This window comes from Cervus elaphus, chromosome 9, assembly GCF_910594005.1.
Source record: "Cervus elaphus chromosome 9, mCerEla1.1, whole genome shotgun sequence".
NCBI classification, from domain to species: domain Eukaryota; kingdom Metazoa; phylum Chordata; class Mammalia; order Artiodactyla; family Cervidae; genus Cervus; species Cervus elaphus.
This window is the reverse complement of record NC_057823.1, coordinates 45,504,115-45,524,935: the sequence shown is the minus strand read 5'-3', so window position 1 is coordinate 45,524,935 and position 20,821 is coordinate 45,504,115. Positions and strand designations below refer to the sequence as shown.

The window sequence follows — 20,821 nt, the reverse complement described above, 5'->3', positions numbered from 1 at the left end:
CACCGGGACGCGGACGGTCGGACACCAGGCCGCAGCCCCGGGGGGGAGTGGGGGGGGCACTGCTCGTGCAGGGCAGTCCCCTGCCGCAGATCGGTGCCCGGGCGCGCAACGGCCGCGCGGGGGCGCACGGCGCCGCAGCCCCTCCGGACCCCGGCCGGGGCGCGCCCTGGGAGGCCGGGTGGGAGGGGCCGCGCCGGGCTCCCCCCGCCCCTCCTCGCGGGCCCCGCCGCTTCCGCTCGCCCAGGGGCCGCCCGGGGAGCCAGGACGAGCCGCCTGGGCTTTGCGTAGCCGGTAAGTCCCTCTTTCTATCCCCCCACTATCGCGGCCAGCGTCTTCTCCCCCACCCAAAGCTGGGGTTGGGGGATGAGGCAGCCATCCATAGAGTGGGAGGAAGCCACTTCCTCCTGGGGAAACTGAGGCCCGGAGGCGTGGATGCCCTGAGATTGTACCCACCGTGCGACTCCTCGGGTAGGGAACCCTGGAGAGTGGGAACGGTGGTCCTTCTGGCCCCTCATGTTCCATCACCTAGACCCCCCCACCGCAACAAGCCAGTGCTAAGTGGGAAGCAGTTGTCAGAAGGGCCAGCCCCCTCCCCCTCCCTCTGCTCCCCAGCCCGGACTTTTTCCTGCTGCCTAAGCCAGCCAGGGCTGGGGTTTAGAGATGCAGCGAGTCACAGGGCTCTGATCAGACGGGGTCCCACCCCGGGGTTGCCCCCCCGCCCAGTTCCTCAGTGTTTCTGAGCCAGGAGAACTGGATAACCAGGGAAACGGGCTCAGGCTGGTCTAGTGGGCTGGCCTGCCCCACCCAGCGCCAGGACCTCCAGGCTGCAGGCCTCCAACGTCCTGTGTGTCCTCTGGGCATTGCTGGCTGCCGGGTGCCATGGCCCTGGCCCGAGAAAGGACTCACTAGGTGGCTGCTTCCCTCCCCTTCCTCATCCAGTACTGTGGTCATGTGGAGGGTGGGGATGACAAATGACTCCATCCTTCCCTGACAAATAAGGAAACTGAGGCCCAAGGAGGCAAAGTCTCTCTGCCACCCCCTCCCCTACCCCCACGCAGCTGCCTCCCTCTTCCCTCCATCATCCTTACTGGCCGCCCCTTTCCCTCTTGCAGGCAGCTCGGGGGCTCCATCCCACACCCTCCGCACATGAGGCCATGAGGCACCCACTGGACCAGGGCCAGGTCACCCCTCCCTGCCCCTTACCCCATCCAGGAGCTCCCTGCTGTCTCACATCTGGGAGCTGAGGGAGCCCTGGAGGCTGGGGGCCTGCCTGTGAGGGGGTGCCTCTGCCGGGCACCAGCTCCAGCTCCCACCAGCCACACCCTCTGCAAGGTCTCATAGAATACTGGACAGAACTGAGCTGGTCCCCATTACACAAATGGGGAAACTGAGGCCAGAGAAAGAGGAGCACCTGGCCCCCGGCTATACCAGAAGGTAAGTGCAAAGATGGTGGGGAGACTGGGGAAGGACCTGGGACCCTAGAGAGACCCGTGCACATCCCTGAAATGAATGATTCTTTCCATGATGAGACACTAAATAAGCACCTACTGTGTGCATCATGACAATAAACAACCAATAATAATAATTTTTATGTTTTCCTTCCCCATACCAGGCTCTGTGCCTCCCATTTTTCTCACCTAATTTGACGGAGCCCTCAAAACTTTTCTATTAGGTGGGCTCTATTATGACTTCATTTTTCAGAGATGAGAAGGGAAGCTCAGAGAGGTTGAGATACTGTCTGAAATCAGACAGTCGGGGTAGAGCTGGGGTTCAACCCCTGGCCTGCTGGCACCCCCACTTCCATGCACCCTCTGCCCCCCCAGACCCCGCTCCCTCTGGAACCTCTTGCTTCTGCTGTGGACCTTCCTGAATTGTGGTTTGGAGGGCAACGCTCAGGTAAAAGGGGACATAGGCCCTGGGGCAGCAGGGATGGGGAGGCGGCTGCCGCATGGGATTAGCCAGCCTCCCGTCCAGGCTGACTGTGACTCTCTCTCCCCAAGTAGGGTCCAGGTGAGTGGACGCCATGGGGTTCCTGGAGTCGCTGTTCCAGCTCTTGCGGGCGAGGGCTCTCAGTGCGCAGCCGGAGATGTATCCGGTGAGGAGGCTGCCCAGTGGAATGGGAGGGGGGTCCTTGCCCCTCCTCTCCTGCCAGCCCAGCCCAGCCCCTGGCCGCACCCTTGGCCTGCCCACACATGCTGTGACTTTTAATCCCACTGATCCAGCTGGAATGTGGGTGGGGTTGGCGAGGGTAGACTGATGGGCAGGCTGGTTTTGGGGAAGGGGGTTCCCGGAGGTGCTGACAACAGTCTGGCCCCCTTGCTCCTCATAGGTTTCCAAGGGAAGAACTGTGCTGGGGGGACACCCATGAGTACCGCCTCTGCCAGCAGCCTGTATGTACTACCCACCCCATCTCTTAAACTCGGTTCTCCCCGAAGCCCTCCTGCTTCCCTGCTCAAGCCCCCAAATATGCTTACCACCATACCAGGTGCTCTAGGGGCTGTCCCAGCCTCTGCTGCACCCATCTCTGTCCCCAGGACTGTCCCCCAGGGGCCATGCCATTTCGAGACCTCCAATGTGCCCTCTACAATGGCCACCCCATCCTAGGCACCCAGAAGACCTACCAATGGGTGCCCTTCTATGGTGGTGAGTAGCCCAGCCTCCTGTTAGTCCAGAGGGAACAACTCAAAACTGGCCAGAAAAAGTTAGCTTCTAAAAAGGAAGAGGAACTTGGAGGGTTGCAAGAAGGGGGCATTAGCACTGGGGCTTTGCAGGATATGTAGGAGTTGGTGAAGTGAAGCCGAGAAAGCATGTGGGAGTTGTGAAGCAGGGGCAGAAGGAGGAAGGGTCTATTCTGCACAGGGTTGAACACCAAGCTGAGGATTTACTGGGAGCTGTATCCAGAGGCCAAGAGTTCTCAAACTTATACCAGTAGCAGGAAATGTTGTTGAGCTGAAAATAGCGAGTTATATAACTGTGTGCCCAGGGCAGCGCGCCTCCAGATTTAAGGGAAACAGGCAGCTTCAGACGCCACGGTGGGGGTAGACACAGATAAGAAAATCCTGGAATGGAGAAAGTTCCAACCGTCAACCTCATGGGTTTTTTTTTTTTTCCCTTCACCCTAAGAATTGGAGGAAACTTGCCATGATCTCACCCCCACAGAGGCCCGCCAGGGCCAGCTTAGGCTCCATTCCAGGCAGGGTCTGCCAGCCAGCCTCAGGAAGTTGGGAGATGGAGGGAGTTTGAGCGGGGGTGGGGTGAGGGGGCAGGGATCGGGGCTGTGAGCCTGTGGGTGTGATCAGACTATCCATTGTGCCCCGCTGCCAGGCAGAGGGGGAAACAGAGTCCCAGGGAGGGACAGCAACATACTCAGGATATGCAGGGCTCAGCACTGAGTAAATACTTTTTATTGAGCACCTGCTGGGTGCAGGGTCCAAGTGCTGAATGAGTTCTGCCCACCACTCTACCCAGAGCCTAGAACATTGTCTGGGAAATGTGCTTGATGACTGTTTGTGGAATGAATATATTAAAGAATGAGTGAAGACTAGGTAATGACGTTGATATTGTGTGTGCATGCTCAGTCGTGTCTGACTCTTTGCAGCCCCATGGACTGTAGCCCGCCAGCCAGGCTCCTCTGTCCATGGAATTTTCCAGGCAAGAATACTGGAATGGGTTGCCATTTCCTTCTTCAGATGACGTTAATAATGGGTCCCTAGTACTAGGACTTAACATGAATGAATGAATGAACGAATGAATACATTCTGGCCCAGTATATGAGTCTGGGACAATCCCAGGGAGCAGGAAGCAGAATGCCTAAGGTCCAGTCCGTGCTCTGCCTCAGCCTCCATTTGTGGCTTTGGCTGAGTCTCTGAGCCTCATATGCCCAAGGGGATGGCTGCCTGGGGAAGACTGGCAAGGAGGGAGCTGGAATTCAAATATAAATCCCCCCACACGCCCGCCGACTTCTCGCATCCCCAGCACCCAACCAGTGCGACCTCAACTGCCTAGCCGCGGGGCACGACTTCTATCACAGCTTCGGTCGCGTGCTGGACGGTACCCCCTGCAGTCCGGGCGCCCAGGGACTCTGCGTGGCTGGCCGCTGCCTCGTGAGGATTCCAGGCCCCGCCCCACCCCGCCCATTTCCAACAAGGCCCCGCCCCCCTAAATTCCACCCCGCCTCTTCCCTCCATACCACGCCTCCAAACCTGGGCATATCAAGTCCACGCCCTCCCCTGCCCCATCTATCACTAGACTCCATCCCCAGCCTCCTCCCACGAGGACCTGCCCCCAAGGCTCCATCCTTTTAGTTCTTGATTCACCCTTCTTCCAGGGTCCCGCCCCTTTGATGGCCTAGGCGAGCGGGGACCGTCTGACGGCGCGCGTATCCACCCCACCCCTTTAGAGTGCCGGCTGTGACGGTTTGCTGGGCTCCGACGCCCGCGAAGACCGCTGCGGCCGCTGCGGCGGCGCCAACGACTCGTGCCTCTTCGTACAGCGCGTGTTCCGCGACGCCGGTGACCGCCTGCCCCGTCCTCGAGTTCTCCCAGAGCCCTTTTTGTCCTTAATGTGCCGCGCTGATTGGACAGTCTCCGCCCCCCCCATCATTCTGATTGGTCTTTGCCAGATTATTCCGCCCTTCCCTGAACAGACATGGGTTTAACTCTTTTGCTTCCGCACTTAAACGGTGGTAATAATCCTAACTCCAACCCATCTGTTAGTACTGGTCTTCGGAGGACCAGGGCCTTGGCTAATCTCCTTACCGCAGCATCTCACTTAACCCTCAAACCATCCTTCAAATACACCCTAGCTGCTCCCCAACACCTTCCTTCCCTCCCGCCCAGGTGCCTTCGCTGGGTACTGGAACGTGACCCTGATCCCCGAGGGCGCCAGACACATCCGCGCCGCCCACCGGAGCCGGAACCACCTGGGTATCGCAGGGTCCGAGGGAGGAGGCGCCGCGCTGGCCCCCCGAATCCCGCGGGGAGGGAGATGGCAGGGTCGGGGAGGTGGGCAAGGTCATTTCTAGGGAGCCTGGGCTGACCCTTCTCTTGCAGCGCTGATGGGGGGAGACGGGCGCTACGTGCTCAACGGGAACTGGGCGGTCAGCCCGGCCGGGACCTACGAGGCAGCGGGCACCCGCGTGATTTACACCCGCGCCACAGGGCCGGAGGAGACACTGCGCGCCGCCGGGCCCACCTCCGAAGACCTGCTCCTGCAGGTGGGGGTGGGCCTGAGAGGGCGGCTGGGCGTTGGGGATGGGGTCAAAGAATCTGGGGGGGAGCAGTGGTCAGAGGGGGAAGGCTGGGGACTACCGGTCAGAGGGAGGAGGCTGGGTAGAGTGTGCGTGGGGGGAGTGGCCGGCTATCAGGTCCTAGTGCAGTTCCCTAGTGTGTAACACTCTCCCCGCCCCGCCCCCGCCCCAGGTCCTCCTGCAGGAGCCCAACCCAGGCATTGAATTCGAGTTCTGGCTCCCTCGGGAGCGCTATGGCCCCTTCCAGGCGCAGGCTCAGGTCTTGGGCTGGTCCCCGCGGCAGCCTCAGCCTCGGGAGGTAGACCCTCAGCCCCTTGAGTCCCCCACTGTCATCCCTCCAAGGACCCCGATCCCCACTCCAGGTGAGCTGGGGACAGCCTGGGTGGGGGGCCAGCAGGGGCAAGGCCCGCACCCCTGACCGCACTGCCCCTGCAGAGCCCTGTCCACCCTGCCCGGACACCCGCGGTCGTGCCCACCGGTTGCTCCACTATTGCGGCAGTGACTTCGGTGAGAGGTCCCTGACCCCATCCCTCACCTGGCCCCCAATTGACCTGAACTTGACCCCTGTCCTGCTGACCTCTAACCCTGGTCCAACCTTACCCTTCACTCCTTGACCTGACTACAACTTGACCCGTTCTGACCCTAATTTGACTCCCTGATCTGATCCTTTGCCCTAATCTGACTCCTGACCCCTCATTGTTCCCTAAGCTGACCTTGACCCCAGGCCACAGCTGACCACAGTCCCCAAGAGCCTCCATTGCCCCACCTGACCCCCAGTTCTGTCATTTTGCAATGGGTACATGGTTGGGACCCAGGCCCTGTCCAGCAGGGCTCAGCATGGTCCCACCCACAGTGTTCCAGGCCCACGTGCTGGGCCGCGTCCGCCAGGCCCAGGAGACCCGCTATGAGGTGCGCGTGCAGCTCATCTACAAGAACCGCTCCCCACTGAGGGCCCTGGAGTACGTGTGGGCTCCAAGCCGCTGCCCTTGCCCCCCGCTGGCCCTCCATCGGGACTACCTGCTGGCTGCCCGGCGCCTCATTAGCCCTGATGGCACCCAGGACCGGCTGCTTCTCCCCCATGCTGGCTATGCCCGGCTCTGGAGCCCCGCCGAGGACAGTCGCGTGCGCCTGGCTGCACGGCACTGCCCTCTCTGAGACGCCAGACAAGACCTTGGCCACACATGGGTGACTAGTCTAAGTCAGCATATGTCTCCTCTTTCCATAGCTTCCAGGGAGCTAGGAACTGTTTGTCTTCCACCTGCAGCTCTATGACTCCCATCATCACACTCAGATACCCCTACCTTCAGAGCCACTGTCACCAGCAGGTCCACACTGGTGAGGACTCAATGAACAGACTTTTAATTCTGGTTTCGTCTCTCACCTTGGCTGCCAGGAAATGCATAGCTGTTCTACACCCAGAGAATTTGTGTCTGCTTTTATTCCCCTTGCTTCACACTCATGTGCTCAGAGACATTGTCACACACAAGCCTGGTCCCAGGAAAACATGCCTAAAGAGACGTGGTAATGGTTTTCCCTCTTGTCCTGCCTACCAGGAAGTTCATCACTGTTTAACCCCCGACACTCTCTCCTTTCAGGCTGCTACTTACACACGCACTCTCATATTTTCAGAGACACTGTCACAAACAGGCATGACCCCCAGAAAACATGCCTACCCAGGCACTGTAACATACCAATTTCCCCTTTTGCCCTTGCTACCAGGAAGTTCACAGATAATCTTAACAGCTTCAGCAATTTGAGGGTGGGGTGGGCTTTCCTCCAGGCAACCCTCCTGTTCACCCCTTTTTTTATTCCTATTTAATTTTTACAAGAGCTGTTTTTTTAAAAAATAAAAAAACAAGCCCAGTTACACACACTTGGCCGCAGACACTTTGGAATGCGCTGGTAGTCAGATCCACAATCATGCTCACTGCCCCCCCCCCCAACCCCCGTGTGCACATGTGATCATGTGCACTTTGCCCCTCCTCCTCCTGCTCCAGCCCCCAACTCCCTCCAGCATGACTGAGGGAGGTCCTGGGAGGACGGTGATGACAGGAAATAGATGATAAGGGAAGGTGGGGGGTTTCTTAGGTCCCAATCCTGTCCCCATGCCCCTTGGGGCCACACATACCTCTCAGGCCAATTCGGGGGGGGGGACCCCTCCAGCAGAGTAGGCAGGTCAGTGCCCCACCTTCAGCCTGTGCCCTGTCCTCATGTGTTCTGGATGTGGTCTCCTCATAGACTCTAGAGCCAGGAGGGTAGGCCTAGGTCATGTGGATTGGAAGTGTCTGCGGGGCACCAGCAAACAAACCTCTCCTTCTGCCTCCCCACCCTGAGTGGGGTGGCTCATGCCATCATATGAGACAATCTGCTCATCTGTACCGTCTGTGGTTGTTTTCCTCTGGGGCGCAGGATGGTGGGAGTGTGCAAGGGGTTCAGGTCATGCAGGTCTCAGTGGACTCAACCCTTGACCTTGTGGGTGACCTCCGGTCAAGCCCTGCAGCTCTCTGGGCCTCAGTTTCCCCACCTGTGCATACCCTTTCAGCCCCACTCAGCCCTGACCATGGGAACCACACCCTTTGGGACTCCTGCCCTACCCCTTCGGTTCACTCGTGCGTTCCTCCAAAGACTATTTATTGAGCGCCTACTGTACGCCTGGGACCAGCAGCTCCTGGGGCAGCCCACGCCTGTTCATTCTGCAAAGTGATGAAGCCGGAGAATCTCAGGACCGCCCACCCCCCAACCCCGCGAGGCCGAGCGGGTCGCAGCTCTGGAGGGAGGCGTGGTGCCCGCGCGCCCCCTGGAGGCAGGATGGGGAAGAAGGGATTCAGCGCTCCGGGTGTTACCTGCAGTCCCCAAGGGTCCCTGTGCTTCATTGCAGTGCGGGGATGGATCGGGGAAGTTGAGTCTCTGGCTTCCTCCTCCCCGGAGCTCTGCGGGTTAGCGCTGCCATCTACTCCCCAGCTAGCTGGACCGGTTGACCAGGGCGAGGAGCCTGCCCCGGGGTGGTTTGGGGGTGGGGGGAGAAAGACGCCAGTGCAGGGTTCACTAGCAGACGGCATGGCCTGTGACCCCACCAGCCGCGACTTCCCGAAGCCACTCTTTCAGGCGGCAACGTTGTTTCCGGAAATGACCATGTAACCAGGGATCGATGGAGCCATTTAAAGAGAGAACACATTGCAATTTTAAAGATACTTGAATCAGCAACGTTGATCCAAACTAGCATTAGCGCTTGCCCAGCAAAAGTTCCACACCGCTTTGACTCTTTCCTTTTAAACATGAATAAAAAAGGCCAGGTGGTTACATGCAACAAAGGAAATGAGTGACTCAAGATCTGTTTCTTTGAGTCTTTACCATCCTCGGGTTTATTATTGACTGGGTCCACTTGGGTTAGTGACTGGATCGCTGCCCGGAGGGACCACAGGTGCTTACAGACGGAAACTCCCTCTCCAGGGAGGCATGCACAACTGAGTCCACTCAAGCCTCCTGTGCTGGGAATTCTTCAAATGGACTTCCCGCAGGAGGCAATGTTTATTAAAGGATAAAGGGTGAAAACTGGAGAAGGAAATGATAACCCACTCCAGCATTCTTGCCTGGGAAATCCGAGGGACAGAGGAGCTGGGGAGGCTACAGTGTGTGGGGTCACGGAAAGTCAGACATGACTTAATGACTAAACAATAACAACTCCTTGGTCTTTGGTTCTGTGTCACTTAAAGCTAAGTTCTTGGGACTTAAACTTCCTAGTAATATTTTGAGGCTAATATTGAAGCTATCTGGACTTCATCTAGCAGATTTGAGACAAATAAGGAGCTATTATGGGGCTTCCCAGGTGGTGCTAATGGTAAAGAAGGCAGCTGCAAGTGCAGGAGACGTAAGAGATGCAGGTTCTATCCCTGGGTTGGGAAGATCCCCTGGAAAAGGAAATGGCACCGCACCCCAGTATTCTTGCCTGAAAAATTCCATGGGCAGAGGAGCCTGGTGGGCTACAGTCCAGGGGGCCACAAAGAGTTGGACACGACTGAGCACACAAAGAATGAAAACAGGCAAGTTTGGAACTTGCGTTCCTGTTAATAAAACTGTAGTAATCACAACAGCTAATTCATCCTCCCCCCCCCACAAAAAGATTGTATTCGGCAATCTTGCAGCATGCCAGCTGTGGGGAAGGGGGTATGATGCTTTTCTTACTGTTTTGAATTCTCTGCAGAGATCACGCCTCTTGTTGGCTGTACTTCTCTCTCACTGACCCTGTACCATCTGGCTGGCCCACAGGAGGACACACATCCAGCTGAAGGGCTGCCCCCAACCCCCGAACTGTCTCACACCCACATTAGTTGAGGGCATGGGGGTTAGGATGGTGTGACCACCTGAGAAAACAGTTTGGCTATTTCTGCTACAGTTGAAGTAATGCTCGTGTACAAGGTTGAATTATCATGTTCGTGTCCTACCCTCTAGAATCTGTGAACAGGACCTTTGGGGAAAGGGTCTTTGTGATGTAATTGAGGGTCTCAAAGGAGTACCTGGGTGAACCCTAAATCCAACAACCAATCGCCTTGAGGAGGCACAGAAAGAGAAGATACCCGTGTGAAGACAGTGGCAGAGAACCAAGGGAGGTGGCCACAAGACCAGGGATGTCTGGGGACTCCCAGAAGCTGGAAGAGGGAGGAAGGACCCTCCGCTGGGGCATCTAGAGGAAGCACAGGCCAGTGACACCTTGATCTTGGACTTCCAGCCTCCAGATGGTGAAAGGGAGAATTCTGGTTGTCCCAAGCTGCCTCACTGGTGGTAACTGGTGGCAGCAGCCCCTGAGACTCAGAAGCTCCACCCCACACCCTGCAGTCTCTGACAGATAAGAGAGTCGATAGCGCCACTCACCAAAGGCTGCTTCTAGAATGTTCTGAGCAGCTGTCGTCACAATAGCCCTGACTGGAAACAACTTTAATGCCTGTCATCAGGGGACCAGATCATTCTCTGGCCTTTCTACAAAATGACATGCTCTCCAATGACAAAGAATGACACCCAGGTCACTCCCCGCGGCAGCAGGGCGAGTCTGAGTCAGACAGGAGGGGATAGAAGATATCATGGACATGATGCAAGTGACCATCAATGACAGTGGGGACCGCGGCAGGGTGGGGGCTCCCTGGGTGGGAAGTGACTGGGTGGGGCCTGTCCTGTTGTGTTATTTGCCCCCAGCAAAAGTTGCTGGTTATACTTTTCCATACATTTAAATTAAAAACAAGTCTGAAGAGCTAAATAAATGTCAGTGCTTCCACCTGGGAGACAGGTGTGTATCCGCTCACCTGTACTCTCAGATGAGCTGATGGGGTGGTGGCAGAGGCAAGGCCCAGAGACAAACTTCAAGGGGCATGGGGGGCAGGGCAAGGCCAGGTGCAGAGCGAGCCAAGGCCCCATCTCCTGCCCCAGACCCAGGTCACACCGCCAACTCAAACACCTGGGCCAGTGATAAGCAGATAATAAGATCTGCATCCCTAGAGCCAACATGGACTTCTCAGTAGGGTGGGGGTTCATTAATAATTAGCCTTCATCCCTTCCTCCCAACAAATCCAACACCCTCTAGTAAAAGCCAAAGTCCTCACCACACCTTCCAGGGACCTGCATGGCCCAACCCCCAGACCCACCTCCTGTCTTGCCCTGGCTCTCGCGGTTCCAGGCACATGGGTCTCTCTGCTCTCCCTCTAACCCACCAAGCATGGTCCTGCCTCAGGGCCTTTGCACATCCCCCATGCCTGACCCACTCCTGCCCCCATGTTCACAAAACTTGTGCCCTCACTTTCTTCATGTCTCTACTCAAAAGTCACTTCCAGGGACTTCTCTCATAGTCCAGTGGCTAAGACTCTGCGCTTCCACTGTAGGGGGCACAGGTTCAATCCCTGGTCAGGGAACTAAGCTCCCACATGACACATTGCATGGCACCCCCCCCCACACACATAAAATCACTGCCACAGAGAGGCACTTTTCCAATGCTTCCAGCTCCTGCCCCCAGCCCTGTAGCTCCTCCCTGTATATTCTCCCATGATACTCTTTCTGACCTGTTATGCATTTATCCTGTCAACTGAGACCTCCCCAAATTCTCAGGAGCAGGGGTTTTAGTTTCTCTGCGTTGTTACTCTACCTTTGGCTCCTGGAGCAAGGCCAGGCATACAGTAGGTGTTCAACATTTGCTGAGAGGTTGATTGAATGAACTGGACCCACTGCTCACTGGTAGCTCTCACGCCGTGCCTCCTCCTCCTGCCTTGCTGGAATTCTCAAGGATGAGGACTCAGGGCTGCCCGGTTGGGGGCTGTGCAGAACTGCCTCCTTTTTGTGAAAACTGTGGTGGAGAAGCTCCCACCAGCTGGAGGCAGACTGGGCCGACAAGAGGGAAGAGGATAATGTGTCCTGGGATTGCAGGGAAGTTCCTTGGCGGTGTATTGGTTAGAGAAAAACAGAACACCCTCCCTCTCCCAGCCATTCAAAATTCAGGTCCTTGGAAGCACAGCCTGAGTCAGAAGGTGGGGAGCGGGGGAAGCTGAGCGATGTGGTGGTCTCAGGGGAGCCCCTGAAGCAGGTACCCCACCTTGAATCAACCCCACCAGGAGCCCAGGGGCCCATGTTTTGTGCCCCTACAGCTGTCGGTCACTGACTCCAGCCCACTCCCAAGAAGGGGGCCGTAACCTCGAGGGCATCTCCAGGGAGATACTTGCTGTCATACAAAGACAAATCTACTGCCAAGGGGGCAGGTTTCATCCCTGGCCGCGGAACTGAGATCCCACAAGCCTTGTAGCATGGCCAAACAAGTATCTCCAGACGTGGCTCAGTGGCCCCGGGACAGGAACATCCCCTGTTGGGAACCACTGAGCTGGCCGTGGAGCCACCGCCCTACTGGGGTCCCTGGTTTCTCCTCCTAACACTCCTCTTGCACCAGAAGTGTGACTGACCAGAATCAGGGGTGTGCAGAGCTCTGGTGGGGGGCAAACTGTGAGGGACACCATGGTCCTTCCATCTGTGGCTGCAGCCGCCTTGTGGGAGATCACCAGGGAAGCCCCCTGCAATCCCAGGACACATCATCCCTCTCCCTCCTTATAGGCCCAGTCTGTCCCCAGTTGGTGGTGGCTTGTCCATCACAGACAGTTTTCATGAGAAGGAGGCAATAACTGCTCCAGGGGCTCCCCTGAGACCACTGCCTCACTCAGCTCCCCTCACCCCCTACCTTCCGACTCAGGCTGTGCTTCCAGGGATGTGAACTTTAACAAGTGGGAGAAGGAGGGTGTCCTGGCTTTCTCTCTGGTTGGATTGGATTTGCTACTTTTTGCTCAGATGTGTTTGCACCTATATCCACACAACAGGCACATCACCTTCCTTACCTGACCTGTCTCTGCCTGTTTTTATGATCAGGGTGGCGCTGGCCTCACAGAGGAAACCAAAGGCAGGTTGTAGAGGGTCCTGTCCCTGCTTACCCAGCTCCCGCCCCCCAATTTCCTAGGAGGCCAGGCAGACGTCCACAGCCAGCCTCCCGGCCTCTCTGCTGAAGGTTGCCTGGTGGCATCTGGTCCCATCACTTCATGGCAAATAGAAGAGGAAAAAGTGGAATCACTGACAAATTTTATTTTCTTGAGCTCCAAAATCACTGTGGACAGTGGCTGCAGCCATGATATTAAAAGATGCTTGCTCTTTGGAAGGAAAGCCATGATAAACCTAGACAGTATATTAAAAAGTAGACATCACTCTGCTGGCAAAGGTCTATACAGTCAAAGCTATGGTTTTCCTAGTAGTCATGTACGGATGTGAGAGTTGGACCATAAAGAAGGTTGAGCACCAAAAAATGAATGCTCTCACAATTGTGGTGCTGGAGAAGACTCTTGAGAGCCCCTTGGACTGCAAGGAGATCCAACCAGTCATTTCTAAAGGAAATCAACCCTGAATATTCATTGGAAGAACTGATGCTGAAGCTCCAATATTTTGGCTACCGGATGCAAAGAGCTGACTCATTGGAAAAGACCCTGATGCTGGGAAAGATTGAAGGCAGGAGGAGAAGGGGGCGTCAGAGCAAGAGATGATTAGACAGCATCACTGACTCAATGGACATGAGTTTGAGCAAACTCCAGGAGATGGTGAAGGACTGGGAAGCCTGGTATGCTGCAGTCCATGGGGGTCACAAAGAGTTGGACACAACTTAGTCACTGAACAGGGCTTCCCTGGTGGCTCAGATGGTAAAGAATCGCCTGCAGTGTGGGAGGCCTGGGTTCAATCCCTGGATTGGGAAGATCCCCTGGAGAAGGGAACAGCTACCCACTTCAGTATACTGGCCTAGAGAATTCCATGGGCAGAGAAGCCTGGCAGGCGACAGTCCATGGGGGTCACAAAGAGGTGGACATGACTGAGCCATTTTCACTTCACTAGCCACTGAACAACTGCAAGCCTGGCCCTGCCCCAGAGGTGCCTGTAGGGGGCGCTGGCTGGAGTGAATGGCCACTACTTCCCCAGTGACCAGCAGGGTGGTGGATCCTGCCCAGCTCTCTTGGCTCCTGGGCAGGAAAAATCTCAGGTATGCTTTCGACAGGGGACAGAGCGCCAGGTGCCAGCAGGTGTGCTAGGTTTAGCCACCCCCGCCTTCTCGGCCTCTTTCTTCTCCCACTTCGATCTCTTTCTATAGGCTCCTCCTGGGTTCCCTCCCAAATAAAGAGCTTGAACTCAGATTCTTGTGAGGTGGGACTGTTGCTTTTAGCTGGCTCCTCTGGAAGAGTTTTCAAAGAAGGGGACTTCCTTTGCTTCCACTGCAGGGAGCACGGGTTCAATTCCTGGTCAGGGAACAAAGATCCCCCATGCTGCCTGGTGTGGCCAAACAAGGAGGAGATTGTGGTGAACAGGCCTGAGAGCTCCTGAAGGAGGGGAGAGAAAGCTTAAGGATATGGGCTCAGAGTCCATCTCAGCCACTTGGTGAGACCTCCATTCTGAGCCTTGGTCTTCTCATCTGTAAAGTGGGGCTGGCCCAGCACCCGCCCCCAGGAAGCCCCTCCCCAGAGCCGGAGGACAGACAGGGGAGACGAGGCTGGTCCAGAGAGCTTTACTGAGCCCTCCTTAGCAGGCCAGGTGCTTCATCCGCCAGCAGTGCTGCAGGCAGCGGAGCCTGTGTCTGTAGTCAGGCCAGCTGTAGGTGACCTCAGTGGTGGACTCTGAGCTGTACTCTGGGGAGGACTCAGGCTGGCCGGAAGCGGGGAGCTCTGGCACCGAGGTGCTGCTGGTGGCCTTTGTCGTGGGCCGTTTCTGGTGCCGTCTGCTGGACTTGGGGGCGGAGGCATCTGGCCCGTTGGGGGTCTCGTTGGGGGGCTGCGTGGGGGTGGTGGTGCCACTGGGAGACTGCCCAAGGGCGGGGCCCTGGCTGGAGGTGGTGCTGGGCCGAGGTGTGGAGCCTGAGGGCCCCTGGGAAGGGCCTGAGGAAGTGGTGGAGGGCCGGGCGCGCTGCTGCCCGGGGGCCTGGGTCTGGCTGGAAGAGTTGGCTTGAGATCGGAGACCACCCCGGTGCTTGCCAGGCGGCTGCGTGCCGGTGGCCGTGGTGGCAGCTGCGGCCTGAGCCTGGGCCTGGCCCAGGCTGGTAGAACTCCTGAGGGCGGGCTTGGTGGGGAACGAGGGGCTGGTGGTGGGCTCGGCTGGTGAGTCGGCGGAGGAATCCGCAGACGACCTGTGCTGTGGCGCATCCTCTGTTTCACGGTCCAGTGCGTCCGCGTTCGGGCTGGCTGGGGGTTTTACTCGGCCTTCTGAAGCCGGGTCACGCTTACTTTCCCTGTTGTGGAGAGAGCACGCCAGGGGTAAGTGAGGCGGGTCTGCCTGTGCCGAGGGCCCGAGGGCCATGCTCGGCCAGTAACACCTGGGCGCAGGCCACTGAGGACCGGCATGGGGCCCACTTGAGGGACCGGCAGCCAGCCCTGGCTGGGATAGAAGCAGGTGCAGGCATTCACACACACGCATGTGCACTCACACACGTCTAGGAGCCCCCTTCCAGGGGTGGGTGCTTACGTACAGTCGACTCCGAGGGCAGTGAGGGGCCCGCTGCTGTGGCTGCCGGGGTGATGAGAGCCCGGCTGCGGGCCAAGGCCTGCAGGACTGGTTCCCGAGAGCGTGGGAGAGAGAGGTGGACAGTGAGACGGGGAGGAGGAGTGCCTGTCAGAGGCAGCAGGGATGCCAGACGGAGGCCAGACAGAATCAGGAGGACAGGAGGCTGCAGTGAAGGTAAGTGGGGCTGGGGAAGCCGGGAGACAGAGACCAGGCATACGGACACCACTCGCCCTGCACGCACGCACCGTCCTTCGTCATTCCGGCTGCCACGTCCAGGGCCCGCCCGCTGATGTCGCTCACGATGCTGTCCACGGCCTCGTGATGCTTTAGAAACAGAGGACGTATGATGCGATGGTACAGCATATGAGCCCCGTTCCAGGGGCCGGGAGCCATGCAGAACAACAGGAAGGCGCACTACAGGCAGAGGTCAGGAGTCACACTGGGCCTCCTCCATCAGGCACCCCTAGGAATAGGCCTGGCCTCCCCCATCAGAGACCCTTAGGGATGGGCCTGGCCTCCCCCATCAGACACTCCTTTGGGTACCCGCCCCCAGGATGGAGTGGTGTTTCCCGGGTGGTGCCAACCTTGCCCGCGTAGTAGAAAGGGAACCAGGACAGGAGTAGATCGCTGAAGAATTCGGCTAGCCCGAACAGGCCGTACACCACCCAGTATGTGAGCCACACAGTGTCGTCCTCTTTGTTTGGGCTCTCGATAGCTTTGATCCTGGGAGAGGCATGGCAGGGTCAGAGGCTGCCCAGAGAGTGCCCGGCACCCCCGGCCCTGCCCCAGCAGGCACTCACGAAGCATATGCGGGGTATGCAAAGCCGATGAGACTGCACAGCAGAGGAGCCCCGTACCCGAACAGAAGATACAGGCTTAGCAGAGTGGCGGCTCCTGCAGACAGAAGGTGGTAGGCGTGGGCTTCGCCTGAAGAGCCCGGACCCCAGCGTCCCCTGGGCCTGGCCCACGCATCCTGCACCATAAAGCCTCCCAGAAGCCTCGGGAGCCCCTGTAGCATCTGGGCAACCCCATCATGGCTCTGAACCCTGACTCTTGTGTCTGTAGTGCCCTAATATGTCCATCTCCCCCACAGGGCTGCCAGATCACCCAGGGCAGGTGGGCACCTCAGGATTGGTCTGTACCAAGTACCTGCCCAGTGTTTATTGAATGAATATGGGATCTCTACGATTATAACCATCTCACTCCAGGTCCTACAGGAGTCACTGAGCTGAAGGGGCTAGAATTTGAATAGAAGTCATGGGAGAAGACAGATTCTTTACCCTCTGAATCACCAAGGAATTCTATGGATAGAGGAGCCTGGTGGGTTACGGTCCATGGGGTTGCAAAGAGTTAGACAGGACTAAGTGACTAACACTCTACTTTCAGTGGGAGAAGAGGCTTCCCAGGTGGCGCCGGTGATAAAGAACCCACCTGACAATGCATATGTAAGAGACATGGGTTTGATCCCTGGGTCAATAGGAACCCACTCCACTATTCTTGCCTGGGAAATCCCATGGACAGAGCAGCATGGTAGGCTACAGTCCATGGGGTCACAAAGACCAAGACACAGCTAAGCAACTAAACAAAAACAACAATGGGAGAAGAACCTGAAAGTGAGGCCATTCTGTTGTTAATACTTGATTCCTGGAGAATGGAGAAAGGCAACAGAGTTTGTAACTTTGATCTTAGTCAAGGGTCTCTTCCCCTTGCTACTGCTGACTCTTGCGGGATCTTGGGCACTGTGGGGCAGGGAGCAGCATCCTTGCCCTCTCCCCTGCTTGATGGCAGGAACACCCAGAGTCATGACCACCAGATGTCCCAGATACTGTCCAGTGTCCCTGGGGGGCCCTTGTCTTCGTGGCAGGATGCAAAAGGTCATATTGAGAGTCCCTCAGACGGAGAACTCTCACCCACTATGAGACCCCTAGTGAGCGTCTCTTTGCTTGAAACCTCAGTTTCCTCATCTGTCAGTGGGGCAGTAGTGGCCCAGTCTCTGAGGGTTGGTGTGGGGGTAACTAAATAAGACAAAAGAGGGGACCCCTCCCTACACAGTGAGCCCTATGGTAGCCCAAACACACTCTCAGCAATGAGGGTTCAGAGGACATTGTGGTGGGGGGGGGAGCCACGAGTGTTAGCCACTCTGAAATCAGAATGGTCGCCGTTACATTTATTAAGCTCTTCTTGTATGCAGGGCTCTATCCTCCCCCTGTTCTATCTCATTCAACAGCCAGGTGAAACAGAAGCGGGTGGGGGGGGCAGGGTACGGCGGGGGTCAGGCTCACACTAGGTCACCTGGGGAGCCTCTGACTTCTGGGAGCACTTACAATCCCTCCCCCACCTCCAGGCTGTTATCTGCAGAGAGAAACAGAGGCCACCAGTGGACCAGAGGGCAGAGTTCCCTTCCCCCTCCCCCCCCCACCTGTGTTAGCCTTTATCCCCGGGGTCTGGCATCAGGAGAGGAATAGGGGAATATATGGCTGGCTCTAGGCAGCCTGCTCACTGCTTCCTCTGGGTTTCCTCCTCTGGTAGCTGGGAGGGGAGGAGGGTTTAGAGGATCTCAGGCAAGTGGGGCCTGAGGGTTTCTACATCTGGGAACAGGGGTGGGGGAGTGGCACCCCTTCCCTGGAGATTGCTACTTGGGAAGCAGTAGCTCTCGTAGGGCCTCCCTTCCCTCAATCCGGATTTCTGCAGCCTCAGCAGCGGGAGGATGACCTGGGGCATCGGCGGGGGTGGTCCCCGAGATCAGCAGCAGATGGGGTGGAGTGGGGTGCTCTAGACAGGGCAGATTGCAGGGGCAGCCTCCCATGCAGCCCCTGCTGCTCTGGGCCGTTTTTCTGCCCTGTGACCCCCAGTCTCCTCAGCAGGCCTCTCTCAACGGGCCCCTCCCCAGTGCTCTATGACCTAAATTCCCCACCCACTGGTGACAGGGATGTGGAAAGCCAGGCAGGGGATAAAGGGCTTGCTCCCAGGGGAGGTCCCGGGCTGACCCAGGTTGGGCACCAGCAACCTGGAGGGACAGGTTTGGATCCTTCCTTGGGCTGCCTGGCATGACAATCCCCCAGCTGGTGGGAAACGGGAGGAAAGTGGACTCTCGGGATCTGTACACAGGTGCTTAAAAAAACATGGCATGTCCTCACCCAGAGCCGCTCCCCCAGTGTCCAAACTAACTGTCCTGAGACTCATTCTAGGCGGGCTTCTCAGAAGAGGTGGCAGAAGGGGGTTGGGTCTGAAGCACCAAAAAAGAGGGGAGGCACTTAAAGGGCACTTACTGGACAGTTTCAGAGAATGGCAGAAGCCACCCAAGGTCACTGAGGAGGAAAGGCAGAGGAGGGACTGGAATGGAAGTGACAATTAGGGGTGACTGGACTCCCTATCCACGGGCGCCAGCCAACGTTTCTGCAAGCCAACCGCAGCAGTCAAACAATCCAGCTCAGGGGGGCAGAGTGAGAGGGCAGACCAAGGGGTTGAGCTTGGGGTGGGGTGATTCTAGCAGGAAAACCTCGGGAGGGGGGGTGGGAGTGACCCTTCCCTTCCTGGTCATCCAGAGCATCCTCTGGGAAAACGGGAAGCTCTCTACGCTTGCTTCCAGGCTGGAGTCCATCTGGGAAGAGGGTGGCGAGACTAGCAGGGCATTGCTATCTACCTGCCCTCTCCTCCCCCAGGACCAGAAGAACAACCGGAAAAACCGGACTTCTGCCTGGAGGGCACCCAGAGCCAGGAGGGAGGAGGGGGCAAAGGACGGCTGCAGGGCCGAGAGGGGGTTGGTCCTCGACTGAGGTCTCACGGAGGGGGCGAGAAGAGACTGCGGCCAGAACCAAGGTCCTGGTCCACGACCCCTCCCCAGGATCTCGGTCTCCTCGCTGGACTGTGGGAGCGCCCCGCCGCCTGAGTTGGAACCCGCAGCCGGGGCGGCCGAAAGGGAGAGGTCCGAGGCCCCGAGAGCCCAGGGCCTCACTATGCCTGTCGGCGAAATGGGGCGGCAGCCCCAAGCGCTGCCCACGACGGCTCACCCGTGGCCAAGTACCGCTTGTCGACACCTGTCTTGGCTTCGAGCGCCCCTAGCGCTTCGGTGGCCAAGTTCCTCTGTTCCAGAAAGCGCTCGAAGCGCTGGCGCAGGCCGTCCATGGCACTTGGGCGCCCGGGACTGGCAGCTTGAACTTGACCGTCTCCCCGTGCACCGGCTAGACTGCTTGCGCGCCGCCTTCCTTCGGCGCGAGCCGCACCGCTCAACTCCCGAGCGGGTCTCCGCCCCCGGGCTGGTTTCCGCCTCCTGCCCTCCGCTCTGGCCAATGGGAGGGCAGGGCGGACAAAGGAGGTGGGGCCTGCCCCGTCTCCTCCGCCGCATTGCCCTCTGGAGGGCCGCGGCAGCCGCAGCCGCGACTTTGGAGGAAGGGGGCGGGGCGCGGTGACTGAGGGCACCGATTGGCTGAGCGGGAGGGGGACGTAGCTGATTGGAGGGGCGGGGTCATGGCTGGGGGATTATTGGCTGAGCGGTTGTGGGTGGAGCTGGGGGCGGAGAGAAGAGTGCTGGGGAGGTGGAGCTGGTGGGCGGGGCTGGAGAAAGTTCAGAGCTGATTGGAGAAACAAGAAGATGTTTATTAGGGAAAACAGAGGAAGTGGGGCTGAACATAAAGGAGGAGGGAGGGAATCGGAAAAGCGGTGCTTCAGTTCAGTTCAGTCGCTCAGTCGTGTCCGACTTTGCGACCCCATGGACTTCAGCACGCCAGGCCCCCCTGTCCATCACCAAATCCCGGAGCTTACTCAAACTCATGTCCATCGAGTCAGTGATGCCATCCAACCATCTCATCCTCTGTCATCCCCTTCTCCTGCCTTCAATCTTTTCCAGCATCAGGGTCTTTTCCAGCGAGTCAGTTCTTTGCATCAGGTTGCCAAAGTATTGGAGTTTCAGCTTCAGCATCAGTCCTTTCAAAGAATACTCAGGTCTGATTTCCTTTAGGACTGCCTGGTTTGATCTCCTTGAAGTCCAAGGGACTCTCAGGAGTCTTCTCCAATACTACAGTTCAAAAGCGTAATTCTTTGGCGCTCAGCTTTCTTTATAGTCCAACTCTCACATCCACACATGACTACTGGAAAAACCATAGCTTTGACTAGATGGACCTTTGTCAGCAAAGTAATGTCTCTGCTTTTTAATATGCTGTCTAGGTTGGTCATAGCTTTTCTTCCAAGGAGGAAGCGTCTTTTAATTTCATGGCTGCAGTCACCATCTGCAGTGATTTTGGAGCCCAAGAACATGGGGCTAAATGTAGGAGGCGGGGTTTATTCAAAAGCGTAATTCTGGTTGGATTAGGAAGGAGGTAAGGCTTATTCTAGGGGTAGGGGTGTATATGGAGTCGGCGGGGCCAATATGGGGCGGAGTCAATTATAGCAACAATGAACTCGCTCCTCTAGGTCAAAAGAATTGCGGGTCATTGTACAAACGAGGAGACTGAAGCTCCAGAGGGTTTGAGTCTACAGAAGACCGGTCTGGGCATGTGTCTCCCCCACACTTCTATTAGAGCTTTGCGC

General features: G+C 57.5%; 2 protein-coding genes across 8 annotated transcripts; one reads left to right on the top strand and one right to left on the bottom strand.

Moving 5' to 3' along the window:
• Positions 1 to 58: 58 nt before the first annotated feature.
• Positions 59 to 7,117, top strand: ADAMTSL5 (ADAMTS like 5). Of its 4 annotated transcripts, none has more exons than XM_043912716.1 (13): positions 59 to 291; positions 1,113 to 1,434; positions 1,824 to 1,896; positions 2,004 to 2,095; positions 2,330 to 2,390; positions 2,535 to 2,643; positions 3,976 to 4,103; positions 4,400 to 4,511; positions 4,839 to 4,925; positions 5,052 to 5,215; positions 5,496 to 5,610; positions 5,684 to 5,755; positions 6,102 to 7,117. In XM_043912716.1, the coding sequence occupies exons 2-13, from the start codon at positions 1,379 to 1,381 to the stop codon at positions 6,401 to 6,403; spliced, it is 1,371 nt and encodes a 456-aa protein (XP_043768651.1). In that variant the 5' UTR covers positions 59 to 291; positions 1,113 to 1,378; the 3' UTR covers positions 6,404 to 7,117. The 4 variants fall into 4 exon arrangements, with proteins under 4 accessions (XP_043768651.1, XP_043768653.1, XP_043768650.1 ...); XM_043912718.1 differs by having other exon boundaries at positions 137 to 291; positions 5,421 to 5,610; positions 6,110 to 7,117; XM_043912715.1 differs by having other exon boundaries at positions 137 to 291; positions 5,421 to 5,610.
• A 6,330-nt stretch (positions 7,118 to 13,447) lies between these two features.
• Positions 13,448 to 19,700, bottom strand: REEP6 (receptor accessory protein 6). Of its 4 annotated transcripts, none has more exons than XM_043912710.1 (5): positions 19,306 to 19,655; positions 16,903 to 16,939; positions 15,880 to 16,018; positions 15,541 to 15,709; positions 13,448 to 15,023 (listed from the first exon to the last, which is right to left on the bottom strand). In XM_043912710.1, the coding sequence occupies exons 1-5, from the start codon at positions 19,638 to 19,640 to the stop codon at positions 14,321 to 14,323; spliced, it is 1,383 nt and encodes a 460-aa protein (XP_043768645.1). In that variant the 5' UTR covers positions 19,641 to 19,655; the 3' UTR covers positions 13,448 to 14,320. The 4 variants fall into 4 exon arrangements, with proteins under 4 accessions (XP_043768645.1, XP_043768648.1, XP_043768646.1 ...); XM_043912713.1 differs by lacking the exon at positions 16,903 to 16,939 and adding an exon at positions 16,096 to 16,189 and having other exon boundaries at positions 14,849 to 15,023; positions 19,306 to 19,700; XM_043912714.1 differs by lacking the exons at positions 13,448 to 15,023; positions 16,903 to 16,939 and adding exons at positions 15,085 to 15,343; positions 16,096 to 16,189 and having other exon boundaries at positions 19,306 to 19,652.
• Positions 19,701 to 20,821: the final 1,121 nt, after the last annotated feature.